Source organism: Eucyclogobius newberryi, unplaced genomic scaffold (genome assembly GCF_026437365.1).
Source record: "Eucyclogobius newberryi isolate DKJ021-1_F unplaced genomic scaffold, fEucNew1.0.hap1 SCAF_17, whole genome shotgun sequence".
In the NCBI taxonomy this organism is placed as follows: Eukaryota; Metazoa; Chordata; class Actinopteri; order Gobiiformes; family Gobiidae; genus Eucyclogobius; species Eucyclogobius newberryi.
This window is the reverse complement of record NW_027315801.1, coordinates 11,673,011-11,693,580: the sequence shown is the minus strand read 5'-3', so window position 1 is coordinate 11,693,580 and position 20,570 is coordinate 11,673,011. Positions and strand designations below refer to the sequence as shown.

The 20,570-nt window shown below is 42.3% G+C and overlaps 3 protein-coding genes across 4 annotated transcripts; 2 read left to right on the top strand and 1 right to left on the bottom strand.

Annotated features, from left to right (window-relative positions):
- The first annotated feature begins 103 nt into the window (after positions 1-103).
- On the top strand, positions 104-3,269 carry taf11 (TAF11 RNA polymerase II, TATA box binding protein (TBP)-associated factor). Of its 2 annotated transcripts, XM_072449154.1 has the most exons (7): positions 104-174; positions 2,102-2,296; positions 2,394-2,496; positions 2,629-2,725; positions 2,798-2,885; positions 2,959-3,055; positions 3,135-3,269. In XM_072449154.1, exons 2-7 carry the CDS (start codon positions 2,141-2,143, stop codon positions 3,263-3,265), a joined length of 672 nt encoding a protein of 223 aa, XP_072305255.1. In that variant the 5' UTR covers positions 104-174; positions 2,102-2,140; the 3' UTR covers positions 3,266-3,269. The 2 variants fall into 2 exon arrangements, with proteins under 2 accessions (XP_072305255.1, XP_072305256.1); XM_072449155.1 differs by lacking the exon at positions 104-174 and having other exon boundaries at positions 2,062-2,296; positions 2,641-2,725.
- Positions 610-1,705, top strand: LOC140362577 (centrosomal protein of 55 kDa-like). The gene has a single exon (XM_072448661.1). The coding sequence runs from the start codon at positions 614-616 to the stop codon at positions 1,703-1,705; it is 1,092 nt and encodes a 363-aa protein (XP_072304762.1). The 5' UTR covers positions 610-613.
- Positions 3,270-4,615: 1,346 nt separating the features above from the next.
- On the bottom strand, positions 4,616-19,429 carry bltp3a (bridge-like lipid transfer protein family member 3A). The gene is made up of 21 exons (XM_072449147.1): positions 19,203-19,429; positions 18,542-18,704; positions 17,855-17,893; positions 17,683-17,774; positions 12,615-12,804; positions 11,970-12,110; positions 11,716-11,886; positions 11,455-11,635; positions 11,294-11,380; positions 10,854-11,006; positions 10,641-10,774; positions 9,700-9,841; positions 9,031-9,224; positions 7,501-8,651; positions 7,251-7,423; positions 7,033-7,178; positions 6,780-6,930; positions 6,438-6,691; positions 6,097-6,205; positions 5,963-6,036; positions 4,616-5,519 (listed from the first exon to the last, which is right to left on the bottom strand). The coding sequence occupies exons 1-21, from the start codon at positions 19,244-19,246 to the stop codon at positions 5,403-5,405; spliced, it is 3,906 nt and encodes a 1,301-aa protein (XP_072305248.1). The 5' UTR covers positions 19,247-19,429; the 3' UTR covers positions 4,616-5,402.
- Positions 19,430-20,570: the final 1,141 nt, after the last annotated feature.

The window sequence follows — 20,570 nt, the reverse complement described above, 5'->3', positions numbered from 1 at the left end:
ATTGTTTTGTAACAAAAAAGAAGTGATGAGGCCAACGATTGGCGTTGTGTTGTGTTTGAGTAACAATAAAGTTATTTGAAACCGGAAGCGGAAGCAAGCAGAAAAAAAGGATAACACGGTTCTTCTTCATCTTCTTTGGTGCTTTGTTTGTGGTGATTCCGGACTTTATTTCAGGTAATTCGTATCTCCGTCCGACTTTATTGTTTAGACTTTATTCCAGAGCTGATTCTTCTTCTTATTTGGTGCTTCACGGTGGTTCCGGACTTTATTCTTGGTAATTTGTCTCCCCGTCCGACTTTATTCTTTAGACTCGCTGGCATAGTCGAAGGGAATAAATAATAAAGTCTAAAACATTGCGTTAATATAACACTATGAATACCAACCGCCCTAAAACACCCCCAAAGAAGAAGAGGAAGCGCGATCATGCTGTGTGACGTCATCACAACAACAGCCTTTGCACTTATGACATCGCTTTGCTTAATGACGTCACTTTGCGTTATGGGTATTAAAGCCATGTTAGTAGGTGGCGGTAAATAACATTTGGATACCAACCGCCGTGAAGCTCCAAAAAAGAAGAAAACTTCATTCTCTTGACTTTACTCTCTTCAAAACAATGGCAGCTGCTCGGGCTGGGATCGTAAATGGCAAATTGAAAAGACAAAATGCATTTTTGTTGAAGACACTGAATGAGCAGACTCGTTCTCACATGGACCACAACAGGATCATAGAGAAATTACTTGCCCACCAACCTTCATCCCCAGAGTTTGAAGCAGAGGGCACAAACTGTATGCCACTTCTGATGCCAAAGGAGCCGTCTGATGGTGTGAACATTAGACTACTACTTTGTTTCGCCAGCGAGATCGACAAAATTAAGCACGAGCTTGTGAGCATACAGAACCTGGAGAGCAGCGCTGAAAAGAAACAGGAGTGTAATGTCGATGTGCAGGCCATTATTACAAAGCTCCAAAACCAACTCATCGATGCCCTTGAGAAAAATAAGCAGTGGATGGATTATGACCAGCAGAGGGAGGCCTACGTGAAGTCCATAATATCCACAATGTTGTGGATGGAGAAGCGTCTGGATGAAGTCCGTGAAGCCCAGGTGGAGTTGTTATCAGATGAAAAGAAGAAGAATAAACTAGTGGAACGTTTGTATGAAGGACTGATGCAGAAAAGCAGCAAGAAGGTGGACGTACTGAAAAAACGGGTCCATCTCCTGCAGCGGGAGTGCAGAGAAAAGCAGTGTGAAGTGGATCAACTCCGGCAGCATCTGCAGTGTGACAAAGATGCACAGAACTCAGACCTCCACGTGAAGCTGGACAAGGAGAGGCACAAGTCTGCTACGTCAGAGCGGCAGTCGGGTCTGCAGAAGTTCTTCATCAATCTCCATCACCGTACTCGGAGGCAGATGGCAAAGTTTAGAAGAAGGATGTGGATTTTTGACGAGAGAGAGAAGAACGGTTTATATCTAGAGGAGCAGCTTGAAGTTGTCCAAAGGCAAACCGAAGAGGAAGAAGGCACTGAACAGGCTGACCACACGGACCAGAACAGGGCTCATCGCTCAGACCCTCCTCCTAAAACCCGTAGCTCCCCTTACAAAAGTTTGATGGATGACAGTTTCATAGAGTGTCCTATGTGCCACGCCATCTATCCCACAAGTCAGTACAAGAAGCTCATCGGCCACCTGGACTACAGCCAAAACTGATCAAAGACATGTCATATCTCAAAAATGTATTGTATATAACTGTAAAAGAAAAAATAAATAAATAAATCTGTGAACAACTTTAACTGCTTGGAATTTGCTTCAAAATCATTGCATTTGCATTATTGGTGATCAACCCATGAAACTGAGATAAGGGTTTTTAGAGAGTTTAACGTGTAATTTATTTCATAGTTTACATGTAGACTTCGAAATCCTGTCTAATTGGCTGTTGTTGTTGTTGTTGTTGTTGTTGTTGTTGTCGGCATCAGGCCGAGCATCAAGCTGCATACAAAGTGAGTGCAGATTGAATTGAACCATGCCGTATGAATCATAGTTTAGTTCGCAATGAATAATAGCATGTCCATAACGTCCCTTTTTGTCTGATGTTATCCCTTGCAGGATTCACTGTGGAAAGTGATTCTGTGGGCTTTGTCAAGAATGGCAGACCCAGCCAGGATAAAACCTGAAGACATTCCTGAAAAAATATCAACCTCCACACTCAAGGAAGAGAAGTCCGATTATAAACAAGAAAATGTCCAAGGAGCAGCCAAGCCTTCTGAAGAGATCAAGCAGCCTCAATCAAGTGTCAAAATGGTATGTTTTTTCTATTACATTTAATGTTTAGATTAGTGAGTATTGTGCAATGGATATTTTGATGAATATATATTTTATCCTGTGAACATTGCTCAAGGAACCACCTGCTGAAGATGAGGACAAGGGCAGCTCTGGTCAGCCTCCTTCTAAAAGACAGAAGGTAGAGGCAAGCCCTGCTCCGGGCGCAGCTCCAGCTCAAAGTCCATCTCAAGGCCCGGCTCAAGGCCCGGCTCAAGGTCCATCTCAAGGCCCGGCTCAAGGTCCATCTCAAGGCCCGGCTCAAGGCCCGGCTCAAGGTCCATCTCAAGGCCCGGCTCAAGGTCCATCTCAAGGTCCATCTCAAGACCCCGCTCAAGGCGCTGCACTGGCCCCAGACAAGAAAAAGGAGAAGCGCCAGAAAGTAGACGAGGATGAGATTCAGAAGATGCAGTATGTTTTCCAGGTTATACAATTTATATTCTTAATTATTTAGTTTTAAAATGATCATTGGTTTTGTGTTAGGGTTTTGGTTTCATCCTTTTCTGAGGAGCAACTGAATCGTTATGAAATGTACAGACGATCTGCCTTCCCTAAAGCTGCTATTAAGAGGGTAAGAGTTGAATTTAAATCTTCCTGTGTTTCATCTTCTAAATGTAATCAAATGTCTTTGTCATTATTTTCAGCTCATTCAATCCATAACGGGATCATCTGTATCACAGAATGTGGTCATTGCCATGTCTGGTATATCAAAGGTTTTTGCTGGGGAAATAGTTGAAGAAGGTCAGTGGTAAAGCTAATGGAACAACACAAGAAATATAATAAACATGAACGTGTAATTGACTCTGATCTGCCCTCTCAGCTTTAGACGTCTGTGAGAAATGGGGAGACACGCCACCGCTTCAGCCCAAACACATGAGGGAGGCCGTGAGGAGGTTGAAAAGTCGTGAGCAGATCCCAAACACAAAGCATAAAAATATAATTTTTCATTGATGAATAGCAAGTTTGCATGTAACAGTGTTTGTTTATTAATTATGTTTTATTTTGATGAATAGTATTTTGTGATTAGAAAATGTGAGTTATGTTCATCATCAAACAGTTCTAATAAATGTCATTTTACAACATAACAAAGCACTGGTTTTGCAGTTGTCTTTTGTGACAGAAGTATTTAAAAAAGATATGTAACTGTGTAATAACTAATAAGTTCAAAGTGAAATTATTTCTCACAGTAACCAGTGTTATTTTTTTAACATTTATTTTCCCCTTGAAAAGAAATTCTACATAGTACATTTGGTTCACAGAACCAATTATATATATTGGTCACATAAAATAAACAATGAAAACATAAAAATAACACACAATTGTTAAAACACTGTCAACATATTCTGCATATTTGCATCAAATATTGAGACTTAACAATAATTTGATATTGTACAAGTGCAAAAAAAGTCATCTCACACAGAACAGTTCAGTTAGTGCTCTTCTTTAGTGACAAGCTCAAATGAGATTTTGCACTTTTGATTGTGTGAACGTGTAAAAAGCTGGCCTGCCTTAGTGTGCAAAGGAAGCCTAAAGCACCAGTTTGTTCAAATAAATGGGAATGCTACATCATATTTAGATTAAACTTCTAGTAGGTAGCTACATGTTAAATCCAGCATAGAGCTTAAATTGTACCTGTATCACTTGAATGTACAATGCCAAACTCAATTATTATTTTCTGGCAATATTTTGTGTAAATTCTGGATTTTTTTATTTTCTTTTGTAGCATCTCGTTTTGCGATTCAACATAATAGGAACAAACATATACTGTTTATGATAAATCCATATTTTGAGATTCTATTGCTTTTATGCTTTGTACATTACATTCCACAAAGAATGTAAGTCATTCATTTAAAGGCAAAAGGAGATGAAACTTCAGATGCATGTTCAGTTAGCACAGCAGACCACTAGGGGTCTCCAGATAACCATGATAAATCCTAGTGACAGTTGAGGAAATCACTGTGGTCATAAATAATATGCAACTAATCAGATTAATCGCTGCACAAGAGTAACATTTCCGCAAATTAAAGCTTGAATGATATTTTCTATTAACATTGTCCATGTCAGTTTATCCAATGAAAGAACAAACAAAAAGGAAGGAAATAAATAAAACATAAAAAAAATAATTGGCATCTTGAGTAATGAAAACAGGGTGATGGAAGTTAACTGGCAGACTTCTAGTACAACAAAGCAAGTGGCCGTGGCCATCAATATGGCGGCATGCTGTACTTACATATGATTTTAATACAACTTTAAAAGTGCATGAAAAAAATAAATACTTCAAAATAAAACCATTATGTTAATACTAGTTCTGACTACATATACGAAACATGTGTTCAGCACATAAACCTGGTTTGTAACTATAATCCAAACTTCCACTGACCCAGTTACAAAACTAAAGCTGCTGTGCAACCTGGTGTCTACAGCTTAAAGGCATGTGTTTGGAGGTCATTAAACCAAAGAGCACATCATTTCACACTAAAAAGAACACCAAACTATGTCACAACTTCTAAGTAAAAAGTCAACACTGAGGAATGAAAGTGTGCATGAGTGGATAAGAGTGAATTCATTTGTGGTGATAAGTCCGCCAGTGCAGATATGACGTCCACCCGTCTCCTGGAGGCGGGTGAAAAAAAGTGCAATCTTTTTCCTACTTTTAGCTTTTTACCACACATTACAAAGAAGTACCAGACTGAACAGCTATCTTAGATTAGTTAAAAATAAACACATTCTATGGAAGAAATAACAATTTCAAGTCAGTGCACTTAGTCGCACACTAAAACTGTAAAGCTTAACATGCATCATTTTCAGTAGGTTTGTTGTTTCTGACGTTTGTTTTAGAAATGCATTTACGTCAATGAGGACAAAATGAGAGGGAAATGCTACTTTAGAGTTACATAAATTAGTAATGAGTGAGATTTAAAGCTCCTAAAACACTCACACCTTTAACTTACTATGATATTGTTACATATGTACTGTGAGGAAATCAAGATGAGGCCTAGAATGTAGTACCACTTTTCCCACACCCCATATGCTGGTTGATAAAAGTAATAAGCAGCAAAAGTTTCTTCTGGGGCCGAGGAACAGAAGCTTACAGAGTGAAAGTGGGGTCGTATTTCCTGACCTCCAACAGGAGGCGATCTCTGTCATTGAGCGCCTGAGTGAGAGCCGCCTGCACATCAGAGAGCTGATCTTCTGAGGTTTGATCCTGCAAAATCATTCACAAAGTCACCAACATTCTGAATAATACATAATCTCACTTAAACATTTGAGAGATGACTGAAATATAGTGATCAACTATGCATTTAAAAACATGGTTGTAGAGATCTAAATTGCAGGAACAACAAGATTTTTTCCATAAAGAGAATATTTTGTTATCTATTGTCATTCTCTTATCTAAAATAAAGGCAGCCTTTGAGGCTTGATAGTGATATATTGTGCAGCCCTATTCTGCACTATCACAGTGCAGATATCATGTTCTGAAAGACAGCAGCAGGTGTAAATACGACTCCATTACACAAACTGGTGTCATTAAATGCAGTGAGCATGAATTAAGCACGTGTGAACAGTGGTTAAAGGTAGGCGAAGATGGGTAGTTAAACAAGATCAGACACATCCTGAGCAAATATAGAAAAATGCATTCTTTTTGACCTGGTTCTGCTGAGGAACGTCGTCCTGCTCGGAGCCTGGGACATCTGTGGTGGATTTGAGTTTTGTGCTTTCAGCTAAAAAAGGCAGCAGTTTTAGTAAGATTTTGTCATTATACAATATATTTAGATACACACCTTTGACTCTCAGGATGCCATCGCCGCCTCGCTCGAGCAGCAGCTGATCGACAATGAACGTAGCTGGAACGGGCTGTGGAGCCGTGGGATAGATTCTTGGACCATCATCCTAAAACACATTGCAATTTGTCTCAATTTTCTCTACCGTTTAGATAGATTTTGATTGCATCACACATATATAACAGGAATCTATGTATCTATCTCTAGGAATCAGGTTCAACATTTGTACATTTTCTTTCTATTAACAATTCCAAAATACTGTACTTGTTCCTATTTGGCAGTTTGAAATTGTACCATTCATTACAAACACAACCTATAACAATGACTGAACTAGGCATTACCTTTATAGTGACGGTGATGTTATTCATGTGAAGTTTTAAGGGTTGGCTGTCAACCGCAAATTCGTCCTCCAGAAAAGGGCCGATGTTGGCGAGTGTAGATGATAACAACTCCACATGGCAGTCCTTCAAACTCATGTTCATGAAGCTCACACAGTCAGCGGCGTGCTCCACAGCAGAAGCACCCATCTCTGTCCTGAGAGTTACGGCAGGAACCTTTCTGGGCTTGTTCTGTTTCTGTAGCACTGCAATGGGAACTGAGACCAGAGCATGCATATTAGAGCTATAAAGTGATGCCAAATTATAATAATGTATTAATAACAAAATTCACAACAGAAAAAATACCTTGTACTAGCCCAGCCTGGATGTCTGAACTCCTAATATTACCCAAATGTAGAGGGATAAGATTATGAACTTCTGCAACAACAGTTTGATCCTCTCCCTTTGCTTCCATGGTGCAGGCAATCCCCCTCAGAACAAGCATGAATGCTGAGGCCTGTGGAAACAAAACACATCATGTCAGATAAGATGACCATTTTTATTTTCACTATGTTCATTAATATCTAAAGCTTTGGAAACTAAGTCAAACACGCCTTACCATATCTTGTGAAACATCCTCGATGCTTTGGGACAGAGAGCTGCTGAGATCAGCAGACGAGCCTCCGTCTGTGCCTGGGGCCGGGCTGCCTCGACTGCCTGGATTAACGCCGGCATGATTTGGACGCATGGACTCTATACCTGACTCTGCAACGACAGGCGCGTTACATTTTCACTGTAACACATGAATGTGAAAACATCCGATTCTGCTTTAAGCACCTGAGCCGATTAGAACTACAAAACCATAACTGAGGTCACTATCAACAGAGAGGTTTTCGTCAGGCAGGCTGCCGTCCAGAATCGCACTGTCAAAGGAATGCTGAGAGGGCGACTGCTTCATGGAGCGCAGACTGAGAGCTGGAGACGACTGCTCTGACTGCTGGACCAGCTCCCTGTGCAGCACAGACAGTAGTCAGGGGATACTTAGTGAAAACACATGGCTCAGGCACAGGACAGGATTAACACTTACGTTGCTGGACTGAACAACTTGCTCATCCCTGAGCCACGGCTCAACATGCTGAAGGCATCTTTTGTGATGGAAAATGCTCCTTTGGTCAGGTCCAGGGAGGCACTGAGGGCATCTTTGGTAACGTCCTTGGTGACATTAATGGCGCTGGACAGTTCTCCCTCAAGGCTGAAGGTGGACGGTTCACGGGACAGTGCGGGGGACTGGACAGATGATAGAGCAGGTGACAGGGCAGGAGTGAGTGTGTCCAGCCCATCCTCCTGTAGACCCTCCTCCACAGCCTCACACGCTTCCTCTACTGCCCCGTCCTGCACGTCCTGATCCAAGCCCACTTCTCCAACGCTGGCAGAGGAGATCCCGTTCTCCTCTGGGACCAGGTCCGAGATGTGGTGCGAGGGAGAGAGGTCCGACTCGCTGATGCTGGGGCTGTCGGTCTCTGGAGTGTGGGGCACCTCCGGCTCTGGCTCAGTACTCACTGGAGGCAACAGCAGCCCCACTTCAGCAGAATCTACGAGTAGAGCCAAACACGCCGTTAAGGCGTCTAGTTTGTCTTCCTTGGCCTTTTTCACCTCCTTGGTATCTCGCCCCAGCTCTGCTCCTAAACGTGACATTGAGTCTTTCATTCTCAGCAAAGCGACGTACTGATAATGGTTGAGCCACATTTTCACTGGGGTGATAGCATGCACCAGAAAGTGAAAAGAGGCAAAAGCATCATTTTCATTTCGCCCTTCGCTTTGACAGGCAAAAGCCGATGGCCTGCACATCCACACTGACCCGGTTAAAGGCTCCACAAACGGCTGAGTCCTGCCTTTTGGAGATCTGCGTGCGCCATCAAAACCCAGTGTGATCCGGGACAGACTCATAGACCAGATATCTTGGGATCGCTGCTGTTTTTGATCCAAAGGCTGCGGCTGAGTTTGCTGTGAGTGTTTGAGGAAGACAGGTGGAAGAGGGTGAAAGGCAGTTGGATCTTTATGGTCTGAAGCGTTGAAGAAATGGCTGGCAGTAAAGTTGTTGCAGATGCTGCTGAGGTCAGCTCTGGTGCCGTGAGGACAGTGGCGAGTATTGCTAACTACCATTTGAGGCATGGAAACAGACAAAGACTGTGGACGCTCTGGATGGTCCAAAATAGATGAATCAAGTGGAATTACCATCTGAAAAGAACAAGAAAACACTAATCAGTTGGATGTGATACAACAGCAGAATATGCTTTGCGAGAAATATTATAATGTTTTTTTCTGACAAATATGGATCAAGATGCAGTTGATGGTGCGTATGTACTGTATGTAAACATAAATTAAAGTATTTATTCTGTGACTTTCAAAAAAACCTTTTAACAAATGGCATTTGTAGTCACACCCTGGTCACTGAACAAAGGGACACTTAAATTGTCTTCTTTTATATCTTGAGGCCCAGGCCGGTGTTGTCTCTGGCTGAATATGTGGCGTGTGTGCGTGTGCGTGTGCGCGTGTGTTGGGACAATACAGTTTATATCATTCTACCGTATCTTTCTGTGATATTTAAAACCTTTACCTTTAGTTGTGCGGTATCCATGCGAATATCTACATGCTCCTCTGTCTTGCTGCTGTCTTGTAAATGATAAAACGCTTTAACTTGATCTAAAGTGTGGAGAAGGCCTCGTGAGAACAGATTGATCCATAGAACACTGGCCGGGTCCACACACAGCTGAATGCCGTTCAGCTGCGCATACAGGCTTGACATTGGCACTGAAACCAAAGAGGGAAAAACATTTATCACAAACAAACCGTACGAATATAAAATCAAGGTCACATATATTGTGCTTATTCTGCATTTTTAAATATTACATATTTGTAACACAGTGCACTCTGTAACTTTTCTGAAGAAGAGTTCGCCACCTCCTTGTCTCCATTTGCATTTGAGATTCCTTTGCACAGAATGTTCCACAGTTTGGTATAAAACTGATATAGCATTTATTGAATTACCGGTGTACTAATGTTTTTATTGCATGAAAATACATACAAATACATGTATTCTCATTGTGAGCAGTCTCGTCTTTTCAAGGATCTGACCTAAAACTTGATTCATACAGCAGAACTTTCCAGGCAAAGCAAAAACATCTCCATGGAGACAAGAAAGCGGTTAGATTTATGCATTTCCGTGGCAAGAGACTTAACTGTTATTCTACCCAAAAGCATTAAAATAATGTCGAAAGTGTTTTACCTTCTAAATTAGAGTTGTCTGGAAAGTAGTACTCTGTAAACTGCAGATGAATTGCTGGTACGTTGTCGGGCAAATGGAGAGCTTTTCGATTGCAACAAATAAAAGACTGCGTTCGTTTGTTTTGACGGCCTCTTGTAGACACCTAAGTGTAAAAGGGCAGAAGAAAGACAAGAACAAACAATGACTCTAACATCCTGTTACGTAAGGAAAGCTTTCAACACCTGTGCATGTAATTAATAAAAAGAGGAAATGAAAGTGAAAAGTTGTGGGGTACTTTTTTTAACAAATGCATAAATATCTATCTTGGGTTACTAATGTACAATTAAAGCGGTTGTTTCTTAACCTTCGCACTGAAACAGGATTGAAATTAGACGAGTTAGTAGACTATTTGATTCTATTTCTGGTCACCAAAATAAAGAGTCCTTTGTTGCCTCTGGGATATAAGTGAGGCTAATCTCTCACACACCACCTGTACATTTGGGTTAATTCTGTCCTTGGCACATGACACAAAATGCCAAGAGAAAATCAATCACAGGGTTTTTAGAGCAGATATACCACAAAAATACTATTTCTTATGTATTATTTATTTATCTAGTTTTTGTATTTGTTTTGTATTACTGTATTCTATCATATTTTTACACTGTTTTTATCGTCCTATTTGTGAAGCACTTACAAATAAATCTTGTTTTATTTTGAGAACACTTCACGATCACTGCATGGTGGCTGAGATTCGGGCCTTTCACTGCGGAGTTTGCATGTTCCAAAAACATGTCCCATGGCACTTAACCATTGAAAATGAGAGTTGTACACTGAATTACCCGTGCTTTGATTCAATGGGGCTTTCCTTTTGGTCTCCCTTGAGGGACATAATGCTCTAGGCCTTTATTACAGTACAGCATCTGTTGGGGGAAGTAAATCTAATAATGTTGAATGAGCCTTGCCTGGTGAATGTCAAAGTCATCCATTCTGATCACCACCGAACTCGACCGCAGCCTTTTCAACGAGGACCCTGAAGAGGCAGTGTTTCTGTTGGGTGTCGGCTCTGACGCTGAGGACCTGGGAGTAGACTGTTTATCTAAGGTGTCAACAAAAAAAAGGTTATATTTATATTTTCCAAAGTAAAGAAGTCAATACATGTTTTCTTAAGTCAATACCTTGTCCTGTTCTGGCAGGAGAGCCCTCAGTGATTGGCCCAGGAAAACCAGAGGCCTCAGCTCTCCTCTGAAAGTCCTGAAGCAGCTTCCCTGTCCACTGCGCCTGGGCCTCCATGGCTGCATTGTGGCGCTCCCAGTGTTTACATCCATCAGCTGAAAGAAGAGTAACCATTATTGAGAAAAATATGACTATCTATTAAGTTGTAACAAGTCAGTGCCCAATGAGCTTAGAGGCTTGTTAGTTACTCTACATTGTAAACCTGAGGAATTCTACCCAGAGTAATGGGACTAGTTTCTCTCATGGTCTCCCTGCAATTATTCTGCTTGACTAGTAATCCTTCTGTCTGTTGTGAATGGAGGCTGTGTTAGTGTGAAAGCACTACTGTGCCTTGGGGCAAACTGATTCAATAATAAAGAAAAGGGGCAGTTGTTCGTCTTACCAGGCCTGTGGATGGGGTAGAAGTCAAAGCCCAGCTTCTTGAAGGTGAGCTGCATGGAGCCCTGTGAGCCCGGTGGGGGCGGCTCGTCTGTTTGGTGTCACATGACAGCAGTTAAGCACCCCACGATGGTCGGTCCATTTGAGTATTTAATTTGAGCTTACCTTCATCTGCTGAAGAACTATCATTGCATATGTGCAGGTCCAGTCGAGATATGAAAGTGTGATAAGAGGACTCTTTAACATTGTACAAATCAAAGTATTGACTCATACTGTTGGGGCTGCCAGTGGAAGTAGGAGGGGGCTCCGTCCAGAAACTATGCATCCCAGGAGATATCGGAACAGCCTACAAAATGAATTAAAAAAAATAATAAACCACCTGCAAGGAATCAGTATTGTGTTTGTTAAATAAAAAGTGTATGGCACCTGCAATGATTCAGCAGTCATGTTTTTTCTCTGCTTAGCAGACTTTTCCATTGCCTCGCTGAGAGATTTGGCATAATGGATGATGGCTTTGAGTTGAGAATCCGTCAGGACCCACAAAAGATCGTCCAGAATAAAAAACAGTTTGGATGCAAGCACGTTACAGTCCTTTATCTAAATGAAATATAAGACTGGTTTAGTAAATATATTCAGTCAATATGTAAGCATTATATTTGTGGCATTTGTTCCAAACATACTCTGCGTTTCAGTGCAATACGGATGCGACCCTGGTTGGTGATTAACCGCAGTGGTGTGCTGCTCAGGTCCTGATCATTGCTCTCGATGGCATCGGCCTCAATCCGCAGACTCTGCCAGTTTATTTCTTTAAAGGTTAAAACCTGCACACATTGGACAGTATAATGCAGATCTTAAAGATGGAATGGACAATTTTTTGGTGCCAAATCTGAGTCTCATTTCCTCGTGGCGTGGACTGCCGATTAGTCCTGCCACGTATCAATCATAGAACGCACCTACCGCTCACCGGCAGCCTCGTTCTGGCTCGTCCCCAGGAGAGCAGCGCATTTACTGTGTCTAAGCGCATGGATCTATCATAATATAGTTCCCTCAGGCTACAGGACAAAATTAAGACAGAGAAAGACAGTTCGAGCTGGCTCAGAAGAGACGGAAATCTACAGAGAAGAGCGATGCGATGCGATCCGTTGCGCTAATAAACAAACGCACGTGTGGCCGCGAGGCTTTTCTCTGCTTTTCTCTGCCTCCGCACGGGAATGCCCATGCGCACTTCCGCTTGAGTTCTCAAATCGGTGAAAAATCATCCATTACGCCTTTAACATGTATTTAGAGTCTCAATCTGATAGCACATTTGTGAAAGAGTGAAATACCTCTCCTCTCTTGGGGTCGGAGACGCGGGTGTATCGGAGGTCACTGCGCTGCCATTTGGGGTTGAGGCTGCTGCCTTGGAGCTGCCACAGTTCAAACGAGGCATGAAAGGCACGAGCCTGAACCTTGATGATGATTGAGTTGATTCTGATGGACATGCCCTCCACCACCTTCTCTGCAAAGCCATACTCACTGTGGAAACAAAATCAATTAAAGCCGCAAGCGGCATCCAACGGCCCTCGCGGGCCTTCCGACTCTGCGCTTTCGACTTGATAAAGATGGCGCCCTTATTGTGTGGTGGATTAAAAAAGAACTTGACAGACGGCGACACATTGGACATGGCCAATCCAGCGCAAATCAACACAAGTGTCAGTCAAATTTGCTGCGCCGCCGCACAGAGACCGTAAAAGTTATCCTTAAAATTTGGATAACTTTAGATGCCCCACTTGTGTAGATAATTTTCCCCAAATATGAGTTTGATTGGACAATCGCACTAGGAGGAGTTTGTTAAAGTGTGAAGCGTAAAAATGTGGTCATTTTAGAGATTTCACTGTTTTCCCATTTGTGACATATATTTGCGGGTCCGCCACACAGAGACCGTAGCACTTAGAATCAAAATATGGATAACTTTTGATGCCCCGCTTGTGTAGATGATTTTCCCCAAATATGAACTTGATCGGACAATCGCCCTAGGAGGAGTTTGTTAAAGTGTGAAGCGTAAAAATGTGGTGATTTGAGCAATTTTGCGATTTTCCCATAAGGATTACATGGGATGTTTCTGTCATCGCTACGGTTACGCCGTACAAAATATGACTTTGGCTCTCATACTTGTATGATCAAGATGACAAATTAGAATTTTGTGCAAAATATCATGTCATTTGGAAAAACTCTATTGTTTATAGGCCACTCTGAAGGCCAAATAGTCAGAATTCTGGGAAACGTTTGCGGCTCCGTCGCACAGACACCGTAAAAGTTATCCTTAAAATTTGGATAACTTTAGATGCACCACTTGTCTAGAGGACGTACACCGATTTTGAGGTTGGTGGGCAAAACGCACTAGGAGGAGTTCGTTAAAGTGTGAAACAGAAAAATGTGGATATTCGAGAGATTTAGTGGTTTTCCCATAGGGATAACATGGGAGGTTTCTGTCATCGCTACGACTACGCCGTAAAAATTAAGGCATAAGTTTGATTGGTCTTTTTCTCGGGACCCTAAAATAGAATTTTGGGCAAAGTTTTGAACATTTGTGTAAAACCAGTTTTTGTCCATCAATGTTCATTCAAAGGCCACTCTGTAGGGGGCGCTATCGCGCCCATTTCAATTTTGTCATCCTAAACTGGTCCAAAATTGAAAGTTTAACAACTGATTCAAATTTGGTCCTAATCGGACTCGTTTTGATCAAATGGGAGCAATTTTTAGATTAGCAATATCTCAAAATAAGTTGTCCAACTTTGCGGCTGCGCCGCACACAGACCGTAAAAGGTATCTCAAAAATTTGGATAACTTTAGATGCCCCACTTGTCTAGAGGACGTTCACCAATTTTGAAGTTGGTGGGCAAAACGCCCTAGGAGGAGTTCGTCAAAGTTTGACGTGAACAAAATAGCTGACTCAGCGTGTTTTCATGTTCAAAGGAAGATCGCGGCCATAGGGTATGTCTGGGGGCGTGGCCACAATTATATATATTTTTTGTCCTCACGAGAGGAATGCGTGTCCCGAATTTCGTAGCTCTACGGCAAAGTTGACCCCGGGGCGTCTCCCATAGGCGCAATGTATTTTGACTTTTGTCGGTGGCGCTGTCGCGCCATTTTTTGACGAAAAAAAAAATGGCCCAGAAAAAACTAAATTTTTCGCCGATTCTGAATTTTGGGCAAAGTTTGGTGAGTTTTTGAGCATGTTCAGGGGGTCAAATTAGAGCTCAAAGCGCAGAGGAAGAACAATAAAAAATATAGCCGCAAGCGGCAATGATCGACCCTCGCCACGCCGCCGCCACACCGCCGCCACGCCGCAAGAGGAGGGGGCGCTAACGCGCCCCAATTGTCCTTTTATTACGCCTACTGCTGAATCTGTGACGCTGTCACATCTTCTCCCCTTTGTTTTACCATCAAAAAGCTATTTTATTTTGAATTCTTGGCAAAATGTGCGGCTTTGCCGCACAGACACCGTGACTCTATGAATGAAAATGTGGATAACTTTTGATGGTCCACCCCTGAAGATGAGTCTCACCAAATTTCAGGTTAATAGGGCTGACGCCCTGGGAGGAGCGATGTTCTGGCGATTTCCCCATTGGAATAACATGAAAGGTTTCGGTCATCGTTACGGCAACGCCATAACAATTATGACATGGGTCTCATTGACTTTTTTGATGGGGATGCTAAAATTGAGTTGTGTGTCAAATTTCATATAATTTCGCAAAACTAAACATTTAACCTCCATATAAAATCTGTAGGGGGCGCTGTGGCGCCAAATGAATTTATTTCACTTCAAGTAGGTTTAGGGCAAAGAGTTTAACAACTGATTCTAATTTGACGCAATTCGGACTTTATCTGCGCAAACGGCAGAAATTTTAAATATGGGAGATTTCTGAAATTCTAGCTACAGTTTGCGGCTTCGCCGCACAGAGACCGTGAGAGGTATCAATGTAATTTGGATAACTTTTGATGTCCCACTCCTCAGTAGCATTTTCACCAAATTTCAGCTTTTTAGGGCCAACGCCCTGGGAGGGGTTCGTAAAAGTACGACGTTTGGAAAAACTCCGAAGTCATGTTTAGCCATTTTTGAAGCAATATGGCCGACATTTGGTTGGGCGGACGGCGTTGCCGTAATAATATTTTTTACTTCTCTTGTCACCATCTACCTCGGCGCCAAATTTCATGATTCTACGATCAGATTTTTTTTGGGTCATTTCCCATCTCTCAATGCATTTTTGGTACATTTGGGGGCGCTGACGCGCCAATTTTTTTTTATTTTAGAAAAGGGAAATAGCCAGAATGTAGAGAGGCACGATTTTTAGAGGTGTGAACATTTTTGTGACTTTTCGTCAATGTTCACTGGGTGAAAAATAGGGGGGTTGGTCCCGAGAAGAAGAAGAAAGAATAATATTCCGATGCGAAAACAATGTTTCCCATTTTTCAAATATCATAAACTAAACATTTTCGGAAAGCGCTCGCGCTTTCCTACCTCATGGTGTGGGTCCCTGGTCACTGACGGGTACTTTCGATAATTTTGAGTGGGCTCCGCCCACTTTGTGTTTTTGGCCCTCTATACAGTAATAATGTTCAATTTTTGCATTACATGCTTATATAAGATAAGATAAGATAAGATATTCCTTTATTGTCCCACATGGGGAAATTTCATTGGTGCAACGCAGGAAGATACAGAGGTAGATCCACAAGAACAGATCACTTATAGGAAGTCTGAAAAACACTTTCAGTAGAAGATCTCCTATAAATAAATAAAAACTACCATAGACAAATAAATAAATACCATTGCATGTGATCCCGACAGTAATTGCACATGAATATGTGTCACGACAGCACATGAATTCCAACAGCAATTGCACATATGACAGAATTGCACATCAGTATTAGGTTAGGTCAGTATTGCGACGGGATAACGTGACGATCTCCGGGTAAGACGACTGTTCTCCGCAGTTTCATGAGTTCCTCCTTTGTGGAAACGCGGTACGGCGCCGGCCGGGGGGCGGGGCCGGAGCCGGGGGGCGGGGCCGGAGCCAAGACACATCGCCACGACACGACGAAAACACTCAATCCAGCCGAATAAAGTCAAAACAAGTTAATTTAAAGCGATTCCAGTGCGTGTCCCGATCGTTCGTGAAGTTCCTCTTTCATATAAACGTGTATATAAACGTGTACCGACGACACGCCGTACTTTAGCGCGGCCGGAGGGCGCGGGGGGGGCTGATGGGCTCGCTCGGAGCTAGCTCACGTCACAACAACACGATGAAAAACGCTCAAATCCAGCCGAAAAAAGTCCAAAACAGTTGAATTAAAAAACTATTCCAGCGCGTGTCCCTATCGTACAGTAAAATAGAAAAAATATACAAACTATATTTACAAAATATAGGAGATAAAGCACAATAAGTGTGAGAAAAAAGAGAGAGCGTTTACACCGGGCTGCCAGCTGTACCAGCGCCTTATGACGTATGTATTATATGCACGGAACATGCAAGAGATGGGGAACGTATTCGTGAGCTACTTAGCGCAAATGAGTGCTTTATATGGGCGGTCGTCATCCCAATGTAAAGTGCTCGTTTAGTGCAAACTTTTGCACGGGCTTCGCCCGTTTACAACGGTAATGTTCCATTTTCCTACAACTAATTAGCATGCACGGGGCGTGCATGAGTGGAGGAGTGCGTTAGTGAGTGTTTGGAAGTGGGCGAGCGCTTCGCGCTCGATTTCGTGCGCACTTTCGCAGCCGTGCTTCGCACGGCCTTACGAGACTAATAGGCCTCTCGCCAGCTTGTGGCGCTCGGGCCTAATAATATTTTTAGCAAAAACAATATAGCCGTTTCCACTATAACAACAAATTATACATCGTTTGAAAGCTCTAAGCCTTCCCGATGCCGCCATGGGGTGGAATCATCATTACAAGCGCTTACGCGCTCGTCACTCCCTATTCCGTCGGGATGCCCCGCCCACTCCCCATAGACTTCCATTGATTTGAGCAGATACAAGCATGGCCCATGCCTGCGGCATGGATTCTCGCGTACGGGACGATGCCAGGAGGGTTTTTGGAGGAATGCAGCGCTTCGCGCTGCTGTTGTCAACAATGAGTGAATGGGCTACGCCCATTCACTCATTGTTGACTATTTCTGTCATAGCAGGAGTAAGTATGCATGATCCATGCCTTCGGCATGGGCTAGTTCACTGTACTTGCCAGGGGCGACGGGGTACCAAACATGCGGGCTGCGCCCGCATGTTTGGTCAGACAGTTGCAATTGAGCAATAGGCCCTCCGCCCTACTGGGGCTCGGGCCTAATTATAACAACACTTAACAGACAAACTAACAAAAATATGACAAAGACCTCCATATGCTTTCTTCAGACGTACCTCTGACCTGCTGTAAGTGCAATTGGAGATGGACCGTTAGGTGGACGTGGTTCTTCGCACGTTCTCATTTCTACCTCCACTTTGTCCAAGAACTACACAACATAACACCACAATCGTGTTAAAAAACATTGACAAAAATATCAACAAAGAACATATTGACAAAGATTCTTACCAGACAAATTGGGCTTGTTTTTAGCTTTGTCCATTGTATCTAAAAATAGCAAGACACAGAGGACAAAAAGGTCAGTGAAGATGTGTTTGTGCCCTCGGCAGAAGACACCGGCTCCCACTGTGCTGCCCATATCCTGACAATGAGTACTTTGTGACTGCTTCTGATTCAGTGACAATACTCGGACATTACAGGATGCATGTCAAATGTACTGGTATTCCATTCTATTACAACTATTTAAGTAGTCGTATATGTATGTATTATGTCATTTCCTACAAGGCTTCAAAATGAGATGCAGGTGGGTCATAGTATTTTGGGGGATTATCTCGATGACACATGCAATCCAGAAATGTACTAAAATATGCCTGAAAATGTATATCAGTAGTGAATACAACATAAATGTATTTTAAACCGTTAAGTAGTAGGGGTTAGGGTTAGTGGGGTTAGTAGTACCGGTAGTTAAGTACCGCATTAAACAGGACAGTAAAACTAAACAAGCTTGTTATATGTTTTATTCTTAAACTGCTCATTTCGCAGCCTTTTTAATAGCTCTCATTGACGCTCAAAAACTACAATTTCAATACATCTATCTATCCACACTGATTACAAAACATTACATTTAGCACAATGTGGTCTTTGAGGTAAACATGTTTCTGCTCCAGGATCAGGTTTGACGAGTCAGAGACGTACCCTTATAGCAGCTTTGTTGCAGTAAACCCGAGTGACAGCCAGCCAGGTGGGCAGGTCGAGCATGTTCTGCAGGACCTCCTCATCTAACTCCAGGTTGGACAGCTGGCCTTCCCCTTTGAGAGTGCTCAGGTTGATCTTGTCAGGGGACAGATTCTTGGTAAACCTAAAGAGAAAGTAGAAAACATAAATATTGAAGTTGAGAGCAATAAAACTGGATCTGTCAGAGGAATGTAAAAGCATTGTACACTACACTAAACTGCAACAACTGACACTTAATACACAATTTCTGTTTAAAGAGGTATGTGGTAGAGAAACATTTATTCAGAAATAAATCCATGACAAAAAGTAATTTTGTAGTAAACAAAGACACAGTAAATTGGTGTATTGGTTTTCAGTTTTAATCCATGAACCTCTGATGTAGGTTATTCCCACATCTATGAACACAATTCCCATACATTTTAAATCAGAATAACACAGGGGTTATAACACTGTGATCCACAGCACAGGACAGCATGGTGTCGTGAGATACACAGTCATAACTACGTGTTAGCTTGAAGCAGAGGCAAATAAAGAGGTTTTTCATGGATGTAGATATAGCACACACAGTCTGAAGGAGATGTAGATCTACGAGTCAAGCGGCTAACAGGCTAACAAGACTCACCGTGACAAATGTTTCAGAATCTGCTTTTTGATGATCCCGGCCATCCTCTCTTAGCGCCGGTGTAACCGTGATAAGCAGCTTTATTTGTTCAATAAGAAACACTAGGTCTGAAGACATGAACACAGTGCCCAGATGTAGCAGAGCGCATCTTGTTAGCTGCTGCTTTACAACTCAGCCTCTACTGATCCTGCTGCCGGAGACTCAGCGGACAGAGACGAGCCCCTGCACCGCCTGCGCCTGCACCGAGCACGGCCATCGAGCACCACTACCGAGCACCGAGCCCTGCAGGAACCACGGCCACACAACAGCACCATCTGCTGGACACACGAGGGAAACACATGGCCTTGATCAGGACTTCAATCACGAGAGGGTTTGATATATATATATATATATATATATATATATATATATATATATATATATATATATATATATATATATATATATATATATATATATATATACCCACCTCCAGGATAGAGAAGTGTGGTCGGGTGGTGACTAAGAGAGGGAAGGTAGTCCACACAGAGGGGGTCTCACTCCCAGAAGGAACGATAGCAGACATTGAGGAAGTTTTTTAAAACGTGCGTCTGAAAGTTTATTTCTCTTTGGCGCAAGTCTCCCTGTCAGTAGCAGCGCAGTGCGCATGCTCACAACACGCCGAGCTCTGGGATTGCGGTGACGAGATGAGAAGAAAAAGATGATGACGTAACGTGTCGGTGTAATCCCTCACTCGTCCAGTAGGGTTCCATTGTAGAAAAAGGTTCAGTGGTAGTCATCTGGACTCAGTTTTAGAAACGTTTGTTTTTTTCTAAAACTGAGTCCAGATGACTACAACTGAACATGACGTAACCATGATTTAGGCATTACTGTGGCAACGTTACTGAGCCCAGGTGACGCACATAAGATGTACAACTACAGTAGGTGGCGTTAAATGCACCTTTTCAGTTGGCTGCCAACCGCCATTAAAAGCAACACAACAACAACGTTACACCTTACAGTCCCCACAGTCCGGAGTTAACGCTGAGTACGAGTACCCATCATATAATATATACATATATATATATATATATATATATATATATATATATATATATACATACATATATATATATATATATATATATATATATGATATATATTTATTATATATATTTAGACAAAACGCGGTAAAATGCTCGACCTTCTTTCTGTTTTTGCGCTTTAACTTTACGTTTTAAGCCATCTTTTAATTGTTGTCATAATTTGTTGTCCCGTACACAAAATAATTTATCTTTCATGAAAATCATTTGGAAAACCCTGTGTTTATTTTAGTCCCAGATTACGCACAGTTACGCAGATAGCGTCGGATTGCGTTGTGAGTTTGGT

Coding starts and splice junctions, on each gene's coding strand:
- LOC140362577 (XM_072448661.1), top strand. CDS start 614: ATGGCAGCTGCTCGGGCTGGGATCGTAAATGGCAAATTGAAAAGACAA.
- taf11 (XM_072449154.1), top strand. CDS start 2,141: ATGGCAGACCCAGCCAGGATAAAACCTGAAGACATTCCTGAAAAAATA. Junction 2,726..2,797: donor GATGAGATTCAGAAGATGCA/GTATGTTTTCCA, acceptor GTTTTGTGTTAG/GGTTTTGGTTTCATCCTTTT. Junction 2,886..2,958: donor CTAAAGCTGCTATTAAGAGG/GTAAGAGTTGAA, acceptor CATTATTTTCAG/CTCATTCAATCCATAACGGG.
- bltp3a (XM_072449147.1), bottom strand. CDS start 19,246: ATGGCCGGGATCATCAAAAAGCAGATTCTGAAACATTTGTCACG. Junction 11,887..11,969: donor GTATTGCACTGAAACGCAGA/GTATGTTTGGAA, acceptor TATTTCATTTAG/ATAAAGGACTGTAACGTGCT. Junction 6,037..6,096: donor TGGCATCCTGAGAGTCAAAG/GTGTGTATCTAA, acceptor TGCCTTTTTTAG/CTGAAAGCACAAAACTCAAA.